Source organism: Pleurodeles waltl, chromosome 5 (genome assembly GCF_031143425.1).
Source record: "Pleurodeles waltl isolate 20211129_DDA chromosome 5, aPleWal1.hap1.20221129, whole genome shotgun sequence".
Taxonomy (NCBI): domain Eukaryota; kingdom Metazoa; phylum Chordata; class Amphibia; order Caudata; family Salamandridae; genus Pleurodeles; species Pleurodeles waltl.
In genome coordinates, this window is record NC_090444.1 from 704,461,731 (window position 1) to 704,483,998 (window position 22,268).

Consider the following 22,268-nt stretch of genomic DNA (forward strand, 5'->3'; position numbering starts at 1 on the left):
CAAGCACAAGTAGGGCCAGCTGAGTGTGTTGAAAGATTTTTTCGATGCCGAAGGACACTGCAACTTCATTGCCTAACCGTGTACCCACCACGTTCATCAGGGTGAACAATTTTGATCGGTCGCGGGGGTATGCCCCGTGGGGAGGGTGACCGGGCTCCCTGCGGCCACATTTAACAGATAAATAGTTTTCAGGTCTTGGAGCACAACCAAGGATAGCCAGTTCTCTGTAAATAGGCCAGTGCTGTGGCCTCCTTTCGCTCTGGCACCCACAACTATGCACACTTTATTGCTCCTTGAGCGAACTTCTGCATCTTCAGCACGGAGTTGAAGGGTAAGTATCTTGTCATGGATTTCCTTAACTTAACCATGTAGTTTTTGTACCATTAAAACGAATTGCATCGAGAGTGGATTCAGCAACTATCCACTGTTTTCCTGTAGTCCTCTCCCAAGAGGCCGACATCCAGGGCCAAAGCATCAATTTTAGCTTCCAAAGTAGATTTTGCATCTTCTATGGCATGCAGGATGACGTTGAATTTGCTTGACCGGGATTCCAATGTCATCTCCACATGACTGAGTTATGTGGTAACACCGCCTCCCCTGCAGAGCCTCAGGATGGTTCACCAGTGTAGATTTGATCTGCTTGCTCTTGCTCAGTGTGCCAATTGGAGTATTGTGGCAGGAACTTCTCAAGAGACCCTTTCACTGGAAAATTGTATTGGTATTGTTGGGGTAACTTACCCCTCCCCCACTTGACCAGGCACACCCCCACCACACCTGCCCAGTAGAGAGACCTCTCCCAGTGGCGATCAGAGCCCCAGAGAAACTTACACATAGGCCGCCACTGTATCTGACTATGAGGGGGGAGATTTTGGCCTCCATGCAGACTGGGAGTGGCCCTTCCAGGAATGGGCCAAGAGGGCCCCCACAGGAGCCACAGGCGGTGAGCCCGGCAGGGCTGTAAAATATTCACCAGTGAAGCCACAGCTGACTTTTACAGATGATGGTGGGCGGGGCCGTACCTGCTTTGAGACTCTGCAGCCAGACTCCTGCTTTCCTCTCACTGCAGCAGCACCTCAAGTCGTGACCCCAGGTTGGGACGAGGTCTCCCTCTTTGAGATGGCCTCAATCAACCCCCGCCAGCTCTAGCACATCAGACAATGTAGGGACACCCATAGTTAAAGGTGAGTGCCAGAAACGATTGCCATCTGTTCCCACACCATCTGGAAAGCACTGGATTGGCTGGCAGTTCCCTGGCAGGTAGAGAACCAGGATAGATGGATAGGGCCCAGTAGAGCACGCTGGAGCCTCAGAGCAGCACACCTGACCTTGCTTCCATCTTGGCGATTTCCCTGAGTTGGCACTATTACACATCAAATTAAATAGTTGAATCCTGTATTGGTACTACATGAGACAAATAAAGAGAAAAGGATTGTCTCTCAGGCCTGCTTACGCAAGATACATAATTGCAGTTTGTTGAAGTGGCCTTGCTCCATTGAATTGTATATCTGTGAGTAGAGTAACCGAAAGAAAAAACTTTCTAGCTTTTCTCTCGCAGGGAGATTAAAATCCAGATAAGGCTCCCTGTTTCTTATCTGGCTTCTGTGAAACAGCCCTAGTTCAGCTCTCTAAGTACTGGTCAAATTGTGACTTGTTCAATTCAGTCAATTCACGCAGTAAATCTAAACAGTTGCTTTTCAAATAATCTCATTAATTATGTGCCTGGGATATAACACTTGGACATGCATATGACCTAAAACATTTGCTTGTTGCTTTTACCTTAAGTGAACCCTTTGCCTCTCTTTTCAATTGCACCAAGGGAAAAAATCTTTTTATCTGCCAGTGTGAAAAATGCAATTATTCCATACTAAAGCTGAATCCCAGGATAAGGGGGTAGACCCACAGAATTAAGTAGTCTGTGAATATATTTCACAGACCATCCAGATTTCAATTCATTTGTCCGAAAGAGGCTGCTATCCATATAAAAGAATTGTCTCGACCTTGCTTCAGAATGTGGATAGTGCTTCACCGTTGGCTTCCTTCTCAAATTAAGCCACTGATGTCCTACCACACTTGGACAGCTCTGTTGTAGTTTACTTAGCTATTCCTTCCAACTAAAGGAAACATATAGATACATATTAAAATAAGAGCATTCCTTTTATCTGTTGGATTTTGATGTTAACAAGCAGGTAAACCAGTGCTTAATTTGTGTCGTATTTGGCACCGTCACTCACTTGTAAATGCCAGTCTGTATTAATTAGACTCCACCACATGGGGGCACTTTCTGTGTATTTGTTAGCAGAGTTCATTAGTTGGGCATTTAAATATTTAACATGAGAAAGCTAGGACATAAACGCAATTTAAAGTAACATCTGGTTAGGACCAGCTGCAGTGACTGTGGGAAGCACCTTTGTTCTGGATACTTGCTTTCCTACAAATTAAACACTTTATTTTTGCCTGAGTAAATAACATTGCTTCCACATGGGCATATTGACAAATGGAAAGTGTTGACTGTTTCAGGTTATGTGTTCAGTAGTCTTTGAAGACCAATCTGGGTGGCAGCCATCAGTGTATTGGGGCTTAACACTTACTGGATTGAAATCCAAGGTCGAGCAGACTACAAAGTAGTAAAGATCCAAAGTAGATGTTCAGGGGAAGCCAGAATGCCCCAAATACTTGGGAATTGAAGTGTGGCACATAGGGAAGGAATATTTAATGCACAGCATGGGCAGTTGTCCAGGGCTGAAAACGTCTGTGGTCTGGAATTCATTGTTCTCATCAGTAATGAGTTTGGTATTGCTGGCCAAAATGGTCTTTTTGCCAAGGTGCCTCTTCTCCATTCCAGGAGCAATGAATCCAGTACTACACAGTTGTTTAAAGAGGTCAGTTAGTGATTTAGTTATCATAGGCAGCAAAGCCAAGTAGGCTTAGGCCTGAAACAGTGAAGCTTTCCAGAGAAAAAAGGTGACTTTGGTGCTGCAAGACTTTGAATGTGGCCTGGGGTTTAGTGATCTCCAACTGGGAGAGAAAACTGCTTAAAGACTCGCGTATTCAAAGAGAATTTTGACAATGCTTGGTGGTATTCACTGGAGCTATCAATTTATAAAAGTGTTGAAGGATTTGTAAAAGATTTCCCTTTGCACAGGGCATGCAGTTGTGGTGCCAAGGGAGGTGGCTGCAGTAACAGACCCTAACAATGGTGCTCAGCTTGGCCTCTGGAGATAAGAAGGTTGCATCCATATATTTCATGCAGAGGAGCGATAAGGGGGTGAGTCGCTTAAAGCTAGAGATCAGTGGAAGATAACTATGCTCTGGGCATTCTGTGGAACAGAATGCCTACAGTTTAAGAAAAGCTCAGTTCTAGATCAATGTATTTACTTACATAGAGCATATCTCACTCTTGCTGAAGAGAGTAATCTGGGAGTGCCCCTTACTGTTAGAACAATGCAGGCGTCTTGCAAGTGGCATGGTCTTGCATGTTAGTACAGAGGATTTGGACACACGTTCTAGCTAAACTGTGACCAATAACTGGCCAGCAGGTCAATAATTCCAAAGAACTGCTTGTTTAGAAATATACCTAAACCTTAAAGGTGGAAAATGCAGATTACATTTACAACACTAAGAGTAATCTTGGTGAAAAGGCGCATTGTTATATGCAGGTGGAAACTAAGGGAGCCACAGTTGAGCAATTTGTTGAAAGACATACTAGATAACGAAAAGTCATAAGAAGCTTAGGATCAGACTTAGCAGAGTGGACAACGATGATTTAGCAAGGTACAAGACTGCCCTGGAACTGAAGTATCAAGTGTTGCTTGACAGGGATAAAGCAAGGCTGTGAAATGATGCAGTTGATCTGATTCGGTTGTTGTGATGGCATGGAGGGGAAAAACTGAAGGGAGATCTGTCTAACTGATCCCTTCTTACCAATGTACATTGGACTCACCTCTAGGAATGTGCAGTCACAATGGTTAAGTAGGGGTGGCTGTATGATACATGGAAGTTTACACTTCCTGTCATGTGATGTAATGATATGCTGTCAACCTGAGCTTAACATTGCTCCTGTAACGTCTTAGGTATTGCTTCTCTAACATTGCATTTTTCATATAGTCACATGTTTGAATCCTTCCCTGTCATCAGGCTCGGAATCCGTGGAAAAAATAAAGACCAGACAACAGTGCCTGAACAACAGATTAAAAGCATATCCACCTCATTTGAAGCATCCTGAACTTAAGTCAGCTCTCCTTCTCCTCCCCCAAGAGGCCATCGTAGCTCAGATTTCTACTGCATTTCAGGTGTGAGGGAGTCTCCAGACAGAGCTGTGCTCTACCCTTTCAGTGACCTCTCAAAATTGATATTTTTTTGGTCTACTCTAGGACTGATCAAGAACTGTTTCCTGCTTCTACAGCACCAAGTGGTTTTTAGTGAAACAGTTTTTTGTAGTTTTTTGCTTGGGAGGGGGGATGGGTTTGGGGGGAGGGGAAGGAGACACTTTGGCTCTTTGACCAATGGTCATGGCCGCGATGGCTGACAGAGTGAAATCGCTCTTCAAATCCTGTTAACTTTGTGGGCACAGAAAGATTTACACTGATCTGCATTCTCAGTTTATCTGCTGTGGTTATGCTGACCTTAGAACACCACCATACAAGAAAAAGACTATAGGTGGTACATCCTTCTCCGTTCAAGCAGCCAAACTATGGAATTCATTACCCCCAACTATAAGAGCCACAGATAACTATCTTGTCTTCAGAAAACTACTCAAGAGTTGGCTCTTTCGTTCATAACCACCGTATTCAAACAGCTATGGACTGCATATGCCTATGTTGATAAATATTTTGTATCTGATTATATGTATATTCTAGTTATATATAGTTCTTTAGAAAATATGTATCACTACTATGTCATAACAATAAACTACACACATACTCTTTAAACCTGTTTAATGTATATTTACTCAAGGTTTAAATATGTATATTTATGTACATATATGTGTGCGTTTGTGTTTGTATACATATAAATATATATATATATTTATGTGTGTGTATGTTATTCTATGCTTAAAATGTTCATAGGTCATTGCATAGCTCCTAGATAAGTTGTTACATTAGTTACTTATGAATCCCTGCTCTCATTTTATATCACACTCTGTCTACCCATCACCATATGTCTTGTCTCTATCAATCTATCCTCCATTCCCACTCCGACTCATTCCAAATCCATTCTACTACTTTCATCTCCTAAATAACTCTGCCTAAGTTCTTCCCTCCTCTTCCACATCTAACTTACCTAAACCTCACTTTACTACCATGATCTCCCAAACAACCCTACTAAATTCTCCCTCATTTATCTCACCGTTAACTCATCCAAAACCCCTCCTGCTACTATGATCTCCCTAACTCTTTCCACAGACTCTTCCCTCTTTCATCCCAGGCCTAAATCCTATTAGTGTAAACTCCCAATTAATACTTCTGGATACTTCCCTCCTCCACCCCTCCATTACTCCAGTCAATCCAACTAACAAACTCACATATCTGCGGCTCAAATTAACTCATATTAATGCTAAAGCTGTACTCATATTTCCCTATACTAATCTACCACTAATTCCTTTTGGGTTCCGGAGTAGCGTGCTACTCGCCAAAAAGCGCTTTGATGCCTCGTCAGGGGTAGTAAGTGCTATATAAATACTATTGCAATACAATACAATGTTTGTGTAACTCCAGCTGCTTATTTTGATGTTGCCAACTTCCACGGATTTACTACCATTAAGTGATGGAAAGGTCAAAAATGTAAAGTCATCAGAACATGCAGCCCTGTCTAAAAATGCCTGCTGTTCTAATCCTAGGACACTGGCCTTGGCTGCTCTTAACTTTACTCTTACCCTGGTTTGCTAAAGAAGCTGCATAATTAGAAGTAAAGTGACTCATCTCCATCCCACTACCGACGCTTTATTTACAACCCACTAGATCAACTTTATTGAAGACTGACCTGTAGTCTATGAAACACAGTGCCTTGTAGAGCATACAACCCTTCATTCGGAAGCATGTATAGGTAAAGCCAATTAACTGTTTCTGCTAAGCCTTGATCTCAAGGTTTGTTTGCATTATTCTACCACATATCTTTTCTTCACCCCTAAACGAGCTATCATCCAATAACTTAGCAGATTAACAATGGAGCACCATTTACAAGAAGCCTCTGAAAACTGAACATGCTGCCATAAATGTCTCTCTTCTGCTTATGAGTGCTCATTGCAGGGAAATAGACCAGAAGAGCTCAAAAGCTAGTTCTCGTTTTAATTCTTTAAACGGCAGATGTAAATCAGCTTGTTGACCTTCTGTTCACACTAATTACAGGCTTCCATGTATTGTATTGAAAATATTTACCAACTGTCTATTGTTATTGGAGGGTAGGTCTGAAAGCGATCTGGTATGATTGAAAAAGTTAGAAAGTAATCCCTACGTCTTTGTCAGTATCAGTTGTTCTTAATAATGCACACGTACCCCACAGATTTCTTGGCTCTGGCAGTAGGTAGAGATCTTGCTATTAAGACGAGGATGCCTCTGTGAAAAGCCAGGTGTTAAGAGATCTTGTAAAAGAGGACCGGTCCCTCTCAGCCCAAAGTGGGTTCCACAGTGAGGGGCCACACACGGAAAAGCTGTGCCACCCCCTCCTGTTTTTCTTTTACCATGACTAGATACTAAGAGAGGATGGAAGCAGAGCTTAATGCATGGGAAGGTACATACCTACACTGTGACGTATTTTAAAGGTTATAAAAAGAAATTTAAATTACATTCTGACCGGCAGCCAGTGCAGATGTTTAAGCAGAGGTGTTACATGAGATCTTTTGGGACCTTAGGAATTATCCAGGCCCCTGTCTGCAGTCTGTGCAAGGAAGAAAGTAAACCAGATTACAAAGAGCTGGCGCAATCCACCCTAGACTCACTCAGCGTCTGCACTACTGTTTAAGGGGTGTCTGATGGAAGAAAATGGTCCTAGATTTCTATAAATGTCCTAGAAATTACCCAGAGATCTGGGGTTTCAGTGTCAACCTATTATCAGTAATGGCTCTCAGACATTTTGCTGTGTCCTAAGGCAGTGGTTCCCAACCTTTTGATTTCTGTGGACCCCCATTTTATCAATACTGGAGCCCGGGGACCCCCACTGAATCATTATTGGAACACAGGGACCCCCGAGGAGTCATTACTGATAGCTGGGACCTAATATTATTAAATGTTTTAAGCAGCCACGGACCCCCTGAGGAGGCTTCGCGGACCCCCAGGGGTCCCCGGCCCACGGGTTGGGAACCACTGTCCTAAGGGATGGGCAGGCACCCATTTTATAAGGCTGCTATAAATCTTTTCTGAGGTATAGTTTGCTGTAAATTACAACAACCTTGTTCTTTCCTGCATTCACTACAGGCTGTTGTTGCCCATCCAGTTCCAAATATAGCACATCTCATTTTGAAATATCGAGTTGCGACAAAAGATGAGCATCCAGACGCAGTAAGACTAGCAAATTCTTTGTATACATATAGAGTTTGCTGTGTTTAAATGCAAGTTCCTTAACCAAGTGTTGAGCCTAAATATTAAAGAGCTGCAAAGATAAAAATACGCCGTACATAACTCCACAGTAGACTGTCTATCTCTTAGCCACAAAAGATAATGATTGTACCGCTGGTGAGCTGCCTGACAAGGATCAACCATAGATCCCCGGTCTCTAGCTGCTTCCACACAGTCTAAGAAGATCTTATTGTTGACTGTATCGAATGCTGCCAACAAATCAAGTATCACCGTTCCATGGAGCTACCAGAGATGATAAGCTTGGTGAAATTGGAGCTGGGGGATGAACTAGTGTAGAAAAAATGCGCTCAAACCTTGACCATAGCAAGCGCCCACAGGCAGGTTGGTTCCAACTAGCAAAACAGTGGAAGGGGTTCTGTGACTCTGGTGTATGTAACCAGATAATTGCATGCTCAATAGAGTTGTAAGACTAGGGCTTGTCTATTAGACTTGAGAACTTTCCTGAGTGAAGTGGGTAGTCGATCAAATGTTAAGGGCTAACATTGCTTTGTTTCCTCTGTGACAGCTAATGTCGTAAAGACGCACCCATCTCAATAGCTGGGGGTTTGAGAATGCTTGATTCATTCTCCCCATTCCTCCACTCCAAAAGCAATGTTTGTTGCAGAGTAGGGCTGAAGCATGTTAAAGTCCGACCCATTTACAGGGTTGTCTCTGTAGTTGGGTGTTTGGGGTGTGACAGCCCTCAAATTCATTCTTGGCTTGGTAGTTGGGTCTGGGGATCCTGAGTCCGGGTCTGTTATTTCTGTGTCAGTTTTCTCAGGCTGAGCCAAGAATGAAAGACACTACAATGACCTTTGATGTAAACAAGAGAGAGAGGGAGATAGATACCCATGTTCTGATCAATTTCAAATTGTGAAGCAAGATAACCTAGAATCAATAGTGACTTCTCAGCTTCTCTTTTTTTCCATTATCACATAGGCACACTTAAAATACTTGAGTTCAGGATTTGGGCTATACAAGCATCTCTTATGTTTGGTGTAATGACTATAACATTGCTCTATCGAAAATACGAATCTAGGCCAGTTTTAGGGTTCACATGGCTACCTACTTGCCTCTTCGTTCACTAGTGGCATTGTCATTGGGGGAGAGCCCAAAATGGAAATGTTCTAAAAACTACATCTTTTAATAAATATATGTCAATGCAGTGATATAATACAATGGAGTAGGGTGAAACGCTTCCGCATGTTAAATACCCTTTTTTGAATTTTGAAGAGATTGTGTCATATTTTCATAATCTGCTTGTTGCCTCATATATATGCCAAAGTTTTGTATGGCTCAGCTTGTAAACGGACTTGTAGAGGCGAGCTAGACCCATGGATTGACCAGTTCACCCATTTGCTAGTTAAGCTTAGTACGTCACCAGTCACTTGATAAAATGATTTGTAAAAGTCGTGGAATAGAAACATGGGTCACTGCTCACAGGCAACAACTTAACAACTCTACCAGCTAGGCTTCTTGAAGAAGGAGAGTGCATGGAGTGAAAATACATTTAATTTAACGTATCCCATGGCAAGGACCCCAGGCCGTTCTGGTGTATGTGAACATAGTTACAAGTTCTTAGCGAGCACTACCAAACCAGGTACGACAGGCAGGGATATGGCTTCTTGCGGGGGTGTTTTGGGTGCGACACCTGGCAAATGCATTCTTAGCTGGGTAGTTGGGTCTGGGGGCCCCAGTTGGGTCTGCTATGTCTGTGTGGATTTTTTTCTTCATTCTCATTTCTCTAAGAGGTTTTAACTTGTTCATGTTTTTGGAATGGATCTTAAATATATATATTGGTTGGTTTATCAAAAAGAGAAGTAAATCTGCACCCTTGGAAATACTTCTTGATTGTGTTCAGATTTACTACTTTTGGGAATTCACAAACTTTGGCAGTAGTAGACTTGGAAAGCTATGCCACTTTCAAGTTTCCAAGCATACTACTGGCAATCAAACACCCAAAAGATGATGTGATGAGTGCTTGCAAATAGTCTAACCAGTGGCAATCGATTAGAGTAGCATTTAAGCCCATTGTTTTTCGCATTGTTTTTCGCCCACTGTGCCACTTTACCAAGAGGATCCCCCCTAATGCAAATCAGTACTGACCCTGTTCCTAATGGAAACATTCCATTCCCAAACATTGGACATTTCACCTCCTCACCCTTGTGCCTACTTCTTCTTTTGTTCGGTCATTTGAGATTCACTCTAGGGACCCAAAGAACACCATTGATTACAGCTACGTCCCTGCCCACTGATTGTTGAAAACTGCAGGGGGTGAAGGAGGAACAGCTCTGTTTTAATGTAGAGCCAAACATTAAAGCTTAGAAAAATAAATAGCTTGATTTTACTTGAAACCTTCTGTCCTACCAAGTTCTTTTGCATTCCATTACGCCTCCTACTTGCCTCCTACTGCCTTCCTTTTGAATTAATGACCAAGCACTGACTCTTAAGAAAAATTAACATTTTGCACCATAATTACAAGACTGTTTTCTCTTTTTTGTCTGTTATATGTGTGAATAGGAGTACGACTCCATCGTGAAGCTCGTGGAGACTTTGGAAAAGCTTCCGACATTTGACTTGGCAAGCCATCACCACGTGAAGTTTCATTATGCCTTTGCGTTGAATTGGTAAGGGTTCTTTCAGATTTTCAGACACGCAGTCGGTGGCCATCACCAGGGCCTTAAGGCATTTCTGCATGAATCTGGGGATTTGACTGGAGGTTGTGGCATATATCGCTTCTTTTTCTAAGAATATATATTTTTTAATATATGTTTATTTTATTGCATTACTTATGAGCTCATTTATTGTAATCACTAAAATTTTCATAAATCACTTTGTACATTTACAAATTTCAATATTTAGATAAAGGGGAAGGGAGAGTCTGGTAGTGGATTCAAGAGGCATGAAGTGTATCCAAGACTATGCAGCCTTTCGGGCCAATATTTGATGGCACTGGCCTCAGGTTTCTGAGAAGAGCTTTAGGCACCACACTCATTCTTTTACAAATTAATCTCTGCAACCAGCTACTATCGAGCCTGGGTAACTTCTGTTCCACACACGTGTTCCAGAATATACGTCATTAAAACGCAATTAGTATTTAGTATTAGTATTTGAGATAAAAGAAGGCAATTTTGTGATATTGAGTTGTTCCCTGAAGGGCACTGCAGAGTCATTTATTTTTAAAACTGTGTTTAAAGATGATTGTGTGCTTTCACATAGGAAACGTACCAGTGTTTCACTTCATGTAAAGGGATTTTACTGTTACTCTTCCAAATCTAACAAGCATTTGAAAAGTCAGTAGGTCTCGTCTATGAGACCTATAGGTTTTGGGATGTTTTGTAGCCATGTTTACAGCGAGCGGATGCTTTGTGATGTGGCCAAAACTAATTTGAAAACGTGCTATGACTAGGCCGAGGCTACTTCCTTTTTATTTTTAAAAGTGCTTTAGCACTGTGTTGAGCAAAGATTCCACGCTCTTCTTTGTCAAAGGTACATTTATTCATATAAATTGCCTGAAGGATGTTACACCTCTCCATTCCTCACCCTGAACCTCCATCCTGCATGACCCCAGGTTCCACATCCGGAACCTCATGTCATCCCATTCCATACAACACCCCACAACACACTAGTTGCAGTATCGTCATTTTTTAATATAATCTTTAGCCACGCCACACTGCTATACAGCAGCCACACTGCTATACAAGCAGGCTACAACTCATTGTCAAAGTCAGACATGCCCATGCTGTACAGCATGAACAAAAGGCATTGGCAAAACCAATTGACTTTGACTATGCCTGTTAGGTCTCGCCACAACACCCCTGTGATTCTGAACAAATCAGTTAACCTCTTGATGCATGAAAAAGAAAAAAAATTACATTTGGCAAAAATCCTGTCACATCAAGAAATAAATTGCACCCATGTCCATGTCTTAGTGAAAATATATTTGGGAGCAGATAACCTCTGTTGTCACAACGAAAGCAGATAACATCTACTGTCACAATAAACGTCCATTGCAAAGAAGGGAGGAGCTTCTTTGAGGTGTGTGTGGCATTGTAAAACATAGCTATAGATCAGTACATACTTGGCCCATGCTCCAGCCAAAAGGCGAGGACAATTAGAAAGCAGCAAATAAGAATGCCAGTAAATATAACAAATGTTGAGCAATTAGCGGGCTGCAAGCCCCTTGTATACAGTATCCCTCGCAAGCGAGAGCACATGGACTGTCACAGGTGAGACCTAAAACCCCTGATATTCACCATTTATGGTGCATTGCATAACCATAACATTTTTTACTGAACATGTTTTGATTATATTTGACATTACAAGTCAGACAAACTTGCCTAACAAAACCTGAGGACTGTTTGAAACTGATTGATTGAGTGCCCAGCAAGCTCTGGATGCAAAGCCTGCACTTAACCATTATATATCGAACACCCGTACGTACCCCTTTAGAGGAGTCATCAAAAATGAAGTGCAAATCTAGTTTGTTGACATGAGGGATTCTGACTTTATAATCCATCTGCTCAGTTAAACAAAGGGTTATCTATTAGCATTAGCCTTTACCTTTAGGCCTAGCATGGTGTGCTTTTCTGCAGGCACAATTTGGAAATCTCCTTCCCTCTGCCCCACTGGAGATAACTTCATTGTCTCCTCTTCTTGAGGTGAGATGGGGACCTCAGGGAAAAGGCTGGTCGATTATGAGTGGTGCATGCTTTACTAGGACCGTAATACAATGTTGGTATTTGGCCTTTGGGTATTTCCTGCTGGCAGGAGTTAGTGCCTATCATCGCTTTTGATTATGTAATAGTTTGATATCTTCCTCCCTTTCAGTGACATAACCACGTGTCATGTAAGGCTGCTATTCTCTGAAGACTAAACCCATGCCCTGTGCAGATGAGCATTTTTTTCCCCTGGATCTCCAAGCTGCAGGGCAATTGTATGCTAAACAAGGTATTCTGTCACCCCTTTCCCCAGAATATCCTGGTTAATTCCACACCTAATATATGACATGGCACAAACTTAGCTGTAAGTACCATTGTCTTCACTTTAGTATAAAAGTCAACAAGCATTGGCAAAGCCATTAGGTCTTGCCTATGTGAGAACTATTGGCTTTACCTATTTTATTTAGCCATGTTGCAAATGGCCGAAAGCAAAGATAAAAAGCTATATGACACAGCTAGCCTTCACTGCTTTATAGCAGGTTTTTTTTCTTACAGCTATGCTGCACTGAAGCCACCCCTGCTGTATAATCTGTACTATAACGTTCCTGTTGAGCTATAGTCCGGGTACCACAAGTGCACTTCTGATATCTGCATGCAGCCCCCTGTTTAAAACGGGCACTCATTTATTTACAGGTTAATCAACGTGAAAGAAAGCACGTAACTAGGGTATTGTGCAGAGTTAACTTTTGGGCCACCTTCTTTTTTAAAGATATCCTGCCATAAACATTTAAAATATGAAAAAGACCCTTCAAAAATTTCAAAAATATATTTTATTCACATGCAGAACTGTTTCATCTTAGTAGTAGTAGTACATCAGACTAGATCAGTGCAAGTATGTTTTTTTACGGAATAGTTTTTTAAACATGAATTTTGAAACGCTCATGCTTCCAGCACTCTGTCAATTCCAATAGTGAACTAACAGGCAAGTCATTTGTATGCTCTATGGGTGGGAAGTGAGCTCTGATCCACTTGCGGAGTTAATGGAGTTTTGGCACTCTGCACTCCGCTTGGAGCGCTGAGTTTGGCCAAAAACTCTGTTAGGCCCGGCCGGCAGCGGAGCTGAGCTCACCGCTTGTGCACTGCAGCCAAGTTATGGGCCACACAGTGCAAGTGCAGACAGTCTGCACTTAGCTGTGTGGCTCATAACTGGACTACACTGTGCGCACTGAGCCCAAAGATGTTAGCAGCGGCCGGGCATGGTCCTGCTACTAACTGCTAGAGTGCTAGTGAGGGGCTGCAGTGGCGCCAGCACCAGATCCAGGGACCTCTCTCCTTTCACTGTCCTCAGCTGCCGGGAGCAGGTGGGCAGAGGGACACAGAGAGCCAGACTGCTGGAAAGTGGCAGCAGGAACCTTGGAGTCAACCTGGACTGACCCTGGTAAGACCCTCATTTCGCTTTCTCTTCTATGTGCACACGGGGGCCATCACTGGGCATGGACAGTATTTGCGTATGACGGAGTTGGAGGGGTCTGCATTAGAAAAAAAGGAAACTTGCAGTCAGAGCTCCACTTAAAAAGAACCTGTCTCCCCAGAGTCTCTGGGAAAGAATGTGGTATTATGGGTTACGGTGCTGAAGCCAGCCGGTAGAGCAGGAGACCGGGGAGCATTAGTTGCTGAATGGTAGTCCCGGAAGCCCCCGCCAGATAGAGATGTTTATAGCCTGAGAGAGTGCCTTAGAGCCCAGTGGCAAACCAGGCTAAGCACTTTATGAAAATACCAGTCTGTTGGTGGTGAGCTGGTTTGCTGATGCTAGTGCTGGGCCCTATAGAAATGGTGGTCTGAGTCTGTGTGTAAGTGCAGATGAAGCGATTGCAAGGCTTGTGCAAGACAGGTGTTGTGTTTGGCCCTCCAAAGCAAGTTTGAGAAGCAGGGCAGTTGGTGAAGGTAAGTGTCATGCAAGTGTGGTTAAGAGTAAGAGCAGCAGGCTCCAGGCTGGTGGGATGTGTCAGCACAAGAGGACTGAAACAGCAGCTTTCGCTGCTGCTTTGGCATACTTGGCCTGGATGCGCCCGATCTTGGAAGCGCTAAGCAGGGTCGGGCCTAGTAGTACTGCTAACCATTTTAGAACATTCAAATGTTGGAGAAGTTTTTGTGCAGTGGACATCTTGAAAGTACGTATTTCAAGATCGTAATATACGTAATGATAAAGAACAAGCATTGCCAAAGCCAGTAGGTTTCCCCTATGTGAAATCTATTGTCTTTGTCAATGTTTTTGTACATGTTGCAGATGGCTATAATAAAGATGTGAAGCAATTAAAGAACTGTCGACTTGGGGAACTGGGTTCAAGTCTCGACGTCGGCTCAGCATCCTATGATCTGGCCAGAATATGTAATCCCCCAGTGCCATAAAAAAGCGTCTTTGTGCAATATGACTGGTGCTCTTATAAAACACTGAAATACTTTAAATCACTTTTAAGTGCATTTTATTAAAGCTACACGTACTGTGAAAAAAGGTGATCTGTACACCCTTAAGGTGTGCCAGTGTCCTAGGTGAGAAGAAGAGGAAACCTGCGAAAGGGAGAGAGGAAGGGTCCAGAAGCACAGCGGCAACACTCACACTGCATCATAGGGGGCACTGTGATGGCCAGTGGTTGCTAGGGAGTGGGGAGGTATTGGCCATAGCAGGTTCTGAGTTGGGGTAGTAGTAAAATATAGCAATCATCTGTATTCAGTGGGTTTTCTAGACTTTTTGGCCCTGTGCCACTGCACCTTTCAAATCATGACCCTAGTGCCTGCAAGGTAATTGCACTTGTGACTGCTTGTTTAGTAGTAAAATAGAACAATAATCTGTGTTCAGTGGGTTTCCTAGATCTGTGGCCCCTGTGCCACTGCACCTGCTGCACCATTCAAATTATAACCCAAGTGGCTGCAGGGTAATTGCACTTTTGACTGCTTGTTTGGTAGTAAGATATAGCAATAATCTGTGTTCAGTGGGTTTCCTAGATCTGTGGCCCCTGTGCCACTGCACCTGCTGCACCATTCAAATTATAACCCAAGTGGCTGCAGGGTAATTGCACTTGTGACTGCTTGTTTAGTAGTAAAATATAGCAATAATCCGTGTTCAGTGGGTTTCCTAGATCTTTGGCCCCAGTGCCACTGCACCTGTTGCACCATTCAAATCATGCCCCCTAGTGCTTGCAAGGTAATTGCACCTGTGACAGTTTGTTTAGTAGTAAACTGTAGCAATAATCGGTGTTCAGTGGGTTTCCTAGACCTTTTGACCCCTGTGCCACTGCTGAGGTGGTTAGGAAAGTACTCAATGAGTTTATTGGCGCTACCTATGCTTAATTCCAAATATGACTAGCTCCTAAGGTGCACTGGTCAGGGTGAATACCTTCAAAAGACCCTGTCTATCAGCAAATATTTGCTGATAAGCCTGCAGTTTAATATTCACCGGGCACACATCAAACCAGTCACTAACACTAAGTAAGATTACAAATTAAAGAACATTGTTGCAACATTTAATAACATATTTATTATATTTGTTTAACAAATCAAATGTATGCCCAACTGGCATCCGCTCAAGTCCTGTGAGTACAAATAGAGTCCAGTAAAAATTCATTAGTTGCTAATTCAATCCATATCAAATTAATTCCACAATGAATCTGCACCAAATAATACTAGGATGTTCCTCAGTCCAGCCTAAGATATTCGTCAGTCCAGCAAACACGTGTTTCGTCAGGGATATCTCCCATTAGACTTCATCAGGGCTGTAATAATATATAACACAACAATCATTAGGTTCAGAATAGAAACTAATTGTGTTATTGGTATCAATAAACATGCGGTGTTACGTGGGTATTAGTTGAATAATGTCAAGCTGGTTGTAAATAGATTCTGCATAAGTGCTATTTCATACTTGCATGTTATTTGAAAATAGTAACAAAGTATGTATATTGAAGTGGTTATGTGTCCAACATCTGAAAGCATTAAATGTGAATAGTGCTCAAATCAATCAGGTGACCCAATCTTAACAAAGCAGTGCAAAGTCTTTTTATCCCCACACATATCCATGTGAATAGCGCCCAATAAATTCAACAAGACTGGCCTGAATACATCAAATGGTTACTTTTTTCCAAGTAAGCTTCTCTGATTAACATGAATTATTGATTCTAATTAGATTGGCCCAAAGTATCAAAGTATACACCAATGTCTGTAGTCCAGCTGTCTAAATTCTAAGAAATGTTAAATGTAATTATCCTAAATATTATTATCATTGTCTCATTTATCTTAGTTATTCATTCTTATGCTAATCGGTTTTACCACTATTACGTTAAGTGAGATTGCTGGCCGAAAGCAATAACTAAAAGATGATCTTTTAAAATGCTCAAAATAATTATGCCCCCATCTGGTTCAGGACCGTTGTTAATAATCCTAAATTTATATCATGGCACTGTCGCTGTCACTCATACAAACCACTGCCGTGTTCACACTTTATAGTGGAAATCGCCATGAGTACGCTTGTTCCCTAGGTGCGTTATGCACACCACGTTATGTCTCGAAGTTAGGCTCGCTTTGCGTGACCACTATTTATACCCGGTCTTTGTATTGCTCTCAATAACCATGTGCCCCTTCAAGTCAGAACCAACAGGATTAATCTCGTATTCGTATCGAGACTCCCTCACCTACCTGCTATGACTGCTCCCGTTCTTCTCTATTTAGATGTGATCCGATGCGAGTATGCTCATCAACTGGGCGCGTACCGCACCCGAAGTTAAATAGCCGATTTACCGCGTAACACGCGGGTTTCATGTCCCATTTGTCCTACTTTAGTTTCTCTCTCTGTTTCTACCGTATGAAAATAGAGATAGGACTACAATCCGATGCCTATTCTCTATATGTTAAGGCATTTAACTTCCTATTAAATCGATATGATCATTAAATAACTCAAGCGTCTTACTCATAGTTGTAATACTGATATTTAAAAAACAGAAATGGGTAAATCCTACTGTTAGGTAATTCCGTGAAGTAAAAACTGGGCAGAATTAGTTCTGGAATTATTGCTCATGTTCTTATGTGATTATTTAGTTGCGCATTCTACTTCAAATCAGACATTTTGGCTAAGCACAGTGATGTGCAATAGTATTACCAATGAGACAATGGTAGGCCATCTACATATTGAACATCCTGTCTATAAGTATTAATGTCTTAGTCACATGCCTATTGTAACATTAGCTCGTTTGTAGTCATATGTGTACGCCGTCGGCTTTAAAATATGAGACCGTGTGAACACGAATACCAAATGGTTACTTACTATTCACATAATAATAAAGATCTTGAGTCATGTTCCAAGAAAATATTCCAATTCATGGTGTGTATTCAAACCCACCTCTACCGCCTGTGATTTCATAATCCATAATGATTCTCTGCGTCTCAACTGAAGCTCCCTATTACCACCCCTGGGGTCCACAGGAATATGTTCTAAACCAAAAGAATTGATGGTTTTACTTGAGTACATTGATTATTACAAGACAATATATGTTGTACTATTGGATATCTCTCATCCATTTGTTTTAACGCCCTCAAATGTTCACCAATTCCTATTCTTAATGGACGTATTGTGCTACCTACATAAATGCGTTCACATTTGCATTTGATAATATAGACAACATATTTTGTATCACAAGTCATATGTGATTTTAATTGATAAACAATTCCACAATTCCACCCCTGTCAACATATTCTGTGATGCCATGGCAAGCCCATTTACAACACCACAATGTCCACTATTGTAAAAGCCTAAGTTCTTAGTTGTGAGCCAGTTGTCTGTTTTTAAGTCTTGGATAGGTCTGACACAGTAGATTCTTCAAAGATCTTCCTCTTCTATATGTAAGTAGCGGACCTGACGATAAAAAATTGTCCATCATGTTGTCCTGTTTTAGAATATTCCAATATTGTCTCATCCTCTTCTGCATAATAAGTGCACTCTCATTGAAGTCTGTAATCAATCGTACCTTCTTAGTGTCTTCATCCCTAGATTTTGATCGTGGTAATAAAGTCTCTGTTCTGTTAATTTGATATGGATTGGATTAGCAACTAATGAATTTTTACTGGACTCTATTTGTACTCACAGGACTTGAACGGATGCCAGTTGGGCATACATTTGATTTTTTAAACAAATACGTTATTAAGTGTTGCAACAATGTTCTTTAACTTGTAAACTTACTTAGTGTTAGTGACTGGTTTGATGTGTGCCTGGTGAATATTACCCTGTGCCACTGCACCTGCTGCACCCTTCAAATCATGACCCTAGTGCCGGCAAGGACAAATGAGGAAATTGTTTATATCCTGTCATGTGTTCAGAAAAAGGCACAGTTGCAGACGGAATACATAATTATTTTATAGCTAAACATATGCACAAAAGTTTTCTTTAAAAGTGCCTTTAAACGTATCAAGCACACCGATGTCTTCAATAAAGCTTTTACTTTAAGTGAAAACCAAGCATTGTTAAATTGCATTACAATGTGGCTGGCTGTTTCCTTGGAAAAGATCTTATCCTGTGCTTGACAGTGAATGGGCCATAAACAGCGTAAATTGCCCAAGATCACCCTATGCTAGACTGAAGCCAGAGCTGAAATGCAGTTTTGTACTTTGTTCCTAAAAAAGCAGTTTCACAAATTAAGTGGACTCACCAAAGATGAATTTTGCAAAGAAGTCTCTGCAAAAATTAAAAAACATATATTTCATTCACTTGCAGAACTGTTTCATCTCTAGTAGTACTAGTACATCAGAATAAATAAGTGCGGTCCGCAAGTACCCTCTTCAACTTTGCATGTGCCCACCCCCCCCCAATCCTATTGAAAAAAGGCAAACACGTATTTACAAGTTAATCGACATGAAATAAAGCAAGTAACAAAGATATCCTCAACACTTCTGGCAATCTTCGCTAGTAAAGACATTTTGCAAAAAACTTGTTAAATTTGAAAAATTCTCTGGAAAAATTACAAAAGTGTATTTTATTGGCATGCAGAACTGTTTAATCTTTGTAGTACTAATACATCAGACTAAATCAGTGTAAGTTTTTTTTGGTAAGTAATAGTTTTCAAACATTATTTTAGAAACGTTAATGCTTCCACCCAACCTGACTATGCCAGTAGTGGACTTCATGCCCCAAGAAACAAAGGCAAATATTTTGTGCAGCTGAAGAAGGAGATACCTTTTGAGATGGCCTTGTCTAAAATAAAATAAATAAGGGCACAAGCAGGCTCCATGGAGAAAGTATCCTGCATTCTTATTTCCTGTAAACGCTCTGTTTGAAGTCCGTCAAAAGCAAAAATAAAAGCAAGGCTCCCTAAACACACAGCCAGACTCCTTCAACACACAGTTTGACCTTGGTCTTTAAACGCCCAGCAAATGTGACGAGAAAAGAACACAATTTACAGGCCTGTTCATTACAGAAAACGAGTTCATTGAAGAATAGTGTAAAATTGCTTTGGTATGGGGACGCACAAACTAGATCTGGGGAGCCTAAAGCGAATGAAGCCAACAAATGGAAAGCCAGAAACCATGAGTTACAGAGAAAACAACAATCAACTGACAGATGCATTCCCAGGTCAACTTTCTGAAACTCCCCAAGATGACTTTTGCATACCACACAACTGAGCTGCCTGGAAGGCTGTTACCTAAAAACAGCACCTTGTGCATTCTGCGGTTCTTTTTTTTCTTTAGAAAGTAGCACAGGCTCCCAGAATTTCATCACTCAGCTACCAATAGCAAACCTTCATATACTTAAGTACTCGTCTGGCAGTAAAATAACTGTCTCTGAACCGTTAGAAACCATGGAAGTTAATTCACCAAAATTCAAGCGGTAGCAGAAGTCTTCCCCAAATAGGTTTACGTTGACCCCTTGTTCCGCGCTTAGTGACTCAGCAATTTGCTGCTGAAGTAAAAATAGAGAGGGTGGAAGCTGAGAAAAGTTAATATCACTTTTTAAATCTCTTTACTTTTTTGGTCAACCCTTCTAGACAGCATAGCTGTCTGGTTCAAAAAGGCCTATTATTTGCTTAACAGGAACTTACAATGGGCTTGAAGGCTGCCCATGGCTTACCAATGGATGGCTTTGTCATTCTCATTTGCTTGCATCTCATTTGAAAGCTTGTCTCGCCCATCATGTTTGTCCTTCCACTGGAGCACATACTCTTTAATTGTGTCCTTCCACTACTTGCATTTTGGGAACTACTTTTTTCTTTTTTTTCTCAAGGACTCCATAGGAGAGTGCATGTGTTTTCCAATTGTCTACCTCTTGTGCTTCTCATTGCCAGCTCTCCATGTTGGTCTCTCTCATCTGTTCTTTCCCTCTGCCTGCCCAGTTTCGTTATTTTGCTGGTCTGCTTCTTGCCCCTCCTCGCTGCATGTTGCTCTTGCACTCTTGTGTGCTTGTACCCATCCCACACCCACTCCCCGGTGCTTCCCGACTCAACTGCTTTTATCTTCACTCTGCAGTTCTATTTTTTTTTTAAAGTTATACTTAAAACATGTTTTTGCATTACAACTTGATTTATTTACTGATCCTTTCATTTTTTTAAATGTATTTATTTGACCTTTGGGGAAAACAGGCTCTCACGTCACTATGGAAGCGTGCACGCATGGCTACATGCATACCTGCCTAATTACACATGTGCTTATGTTGTTTGCATGCACATGCATGCAGAATGATGCATCTACCAGCTGCAGTGTCCTCATGCTTTTTCCCCACTTGTTCATGGTGTAAGGCAAGACCTATTGGCTTTGCGAGTGCTATTTGTTCCAGTTGCTGCATTTATGACATCTGAGACCAGGGTAGGAAGGCCAGGGGTACCAGTGAACATGCCCGGGCGGGATAGAAGCAGCTACACCGTGGTTTGCCCAAACTGACGATCAGTAAAAAAAAAAATAAACTGATTTGGAATTCAACGTAACAATTATTGAAGCCAAAATCGTACACTGTTTTCTGTTCTGTATCTTAATGAGAGAGAAATTACACCGCAATATGTCCTTCTGTACTTTTTTGAGTCTCTGCCTACCAGGCAGTACAGCGGTCTGGTTTGCTAAAGGCATTTGAGAACTTACAGAAAGTTGACCTGGGAATACATTCCGTTGTGACAATCCTCCTAGATATTGGGGCTAAGAAAGAGGTATTTTCTAGCACATGACAACATTACATGAACTGTGTAAATATTTCAAAATATATCCGAATCAGGAACACAAATGAAGCACATTTTTTGTTATTTCTGAAATGTGTTGGAAACAAATACCTTAATATTATCAAGGCAAATCATTACCCTAGGTGATGCAATTTCTACACATTTTCGTTTGTGCACTGTATGGTAAAACTGGGTGTCTGTGCAAATATAATGGTCATTTCAATTGAAAATGTGCTGTCTTTAACGGCAGTGTGCTACCACACCATGTATACTCTGCTCTATTCCACTCCACTTTTCTCTGCACCATTCCACTCCACACCACTGCACTCTACTCTACATCACTCCACTTTACACCACTCCACACCACTGCTCTCTACTCTACTCCACTCCATGTTACGCCACTGCAGTCTATGGAACTTCACACTACGCCTCTATTCTACCCTGTACCACCCTACGCCAATGCTCTCTTCGCCACTGCACTCTATTCCAGTCTAAGCCACACCAATCTACTCTGCACAACTGCACTCTATGCCACTCTACTTTACACCACTCTTCAACACTGCCCTCTATGCCATTGCAATCTGTGCCAGTACACTTTACGCCAATGCACTTTACACTGTAACACTCAACTTTATGCCCCTGCACTCTACTCCAGTCCATTGTATCACACTCTAATCTACTCTGCACCCTACACCACTTTGCTTTACGCCATTACACTTTATGCCCTCTACGCAGCTGCACTCTACCGTGCACCCTTCCACTCTGTCACTTCACTCTACTCTGAAACAATCTCCTCTTTGCAACTGCACTCTGCACTACTCCACTGCGCACCACCCCATGCCATTGCACTCTATGCCACTCTACTCTTAACCACT

At 41.8% G+C, this 22,268-nt stretch overlaps 1 protein-coding gene across 2 annotated transcripts in view; it reads left to right on the forward strand.

Moving 5' to 3' along the window:
* Positions 1-22,268, forward strand: part of MAP3K5 (mitogen-activated protein kinase kinase kinase 5) — a 759,411-nt gene that overhangs the window by 284,156 nt on the left and 452,987 nt on the right. For both annotated transcript variants that reach the window (XM_069234653.1, XM_069234652.1), the window contains exon 6: positions 10,071-10,177. In XM_069234653.1, coding sequence (XP_069090754.1) covers positions 10,071-10,177 — 107 coding nt within the window. The remainder of the gene's footprint in view (positions 1-10,070; positions 10,178-22,268) is intronic.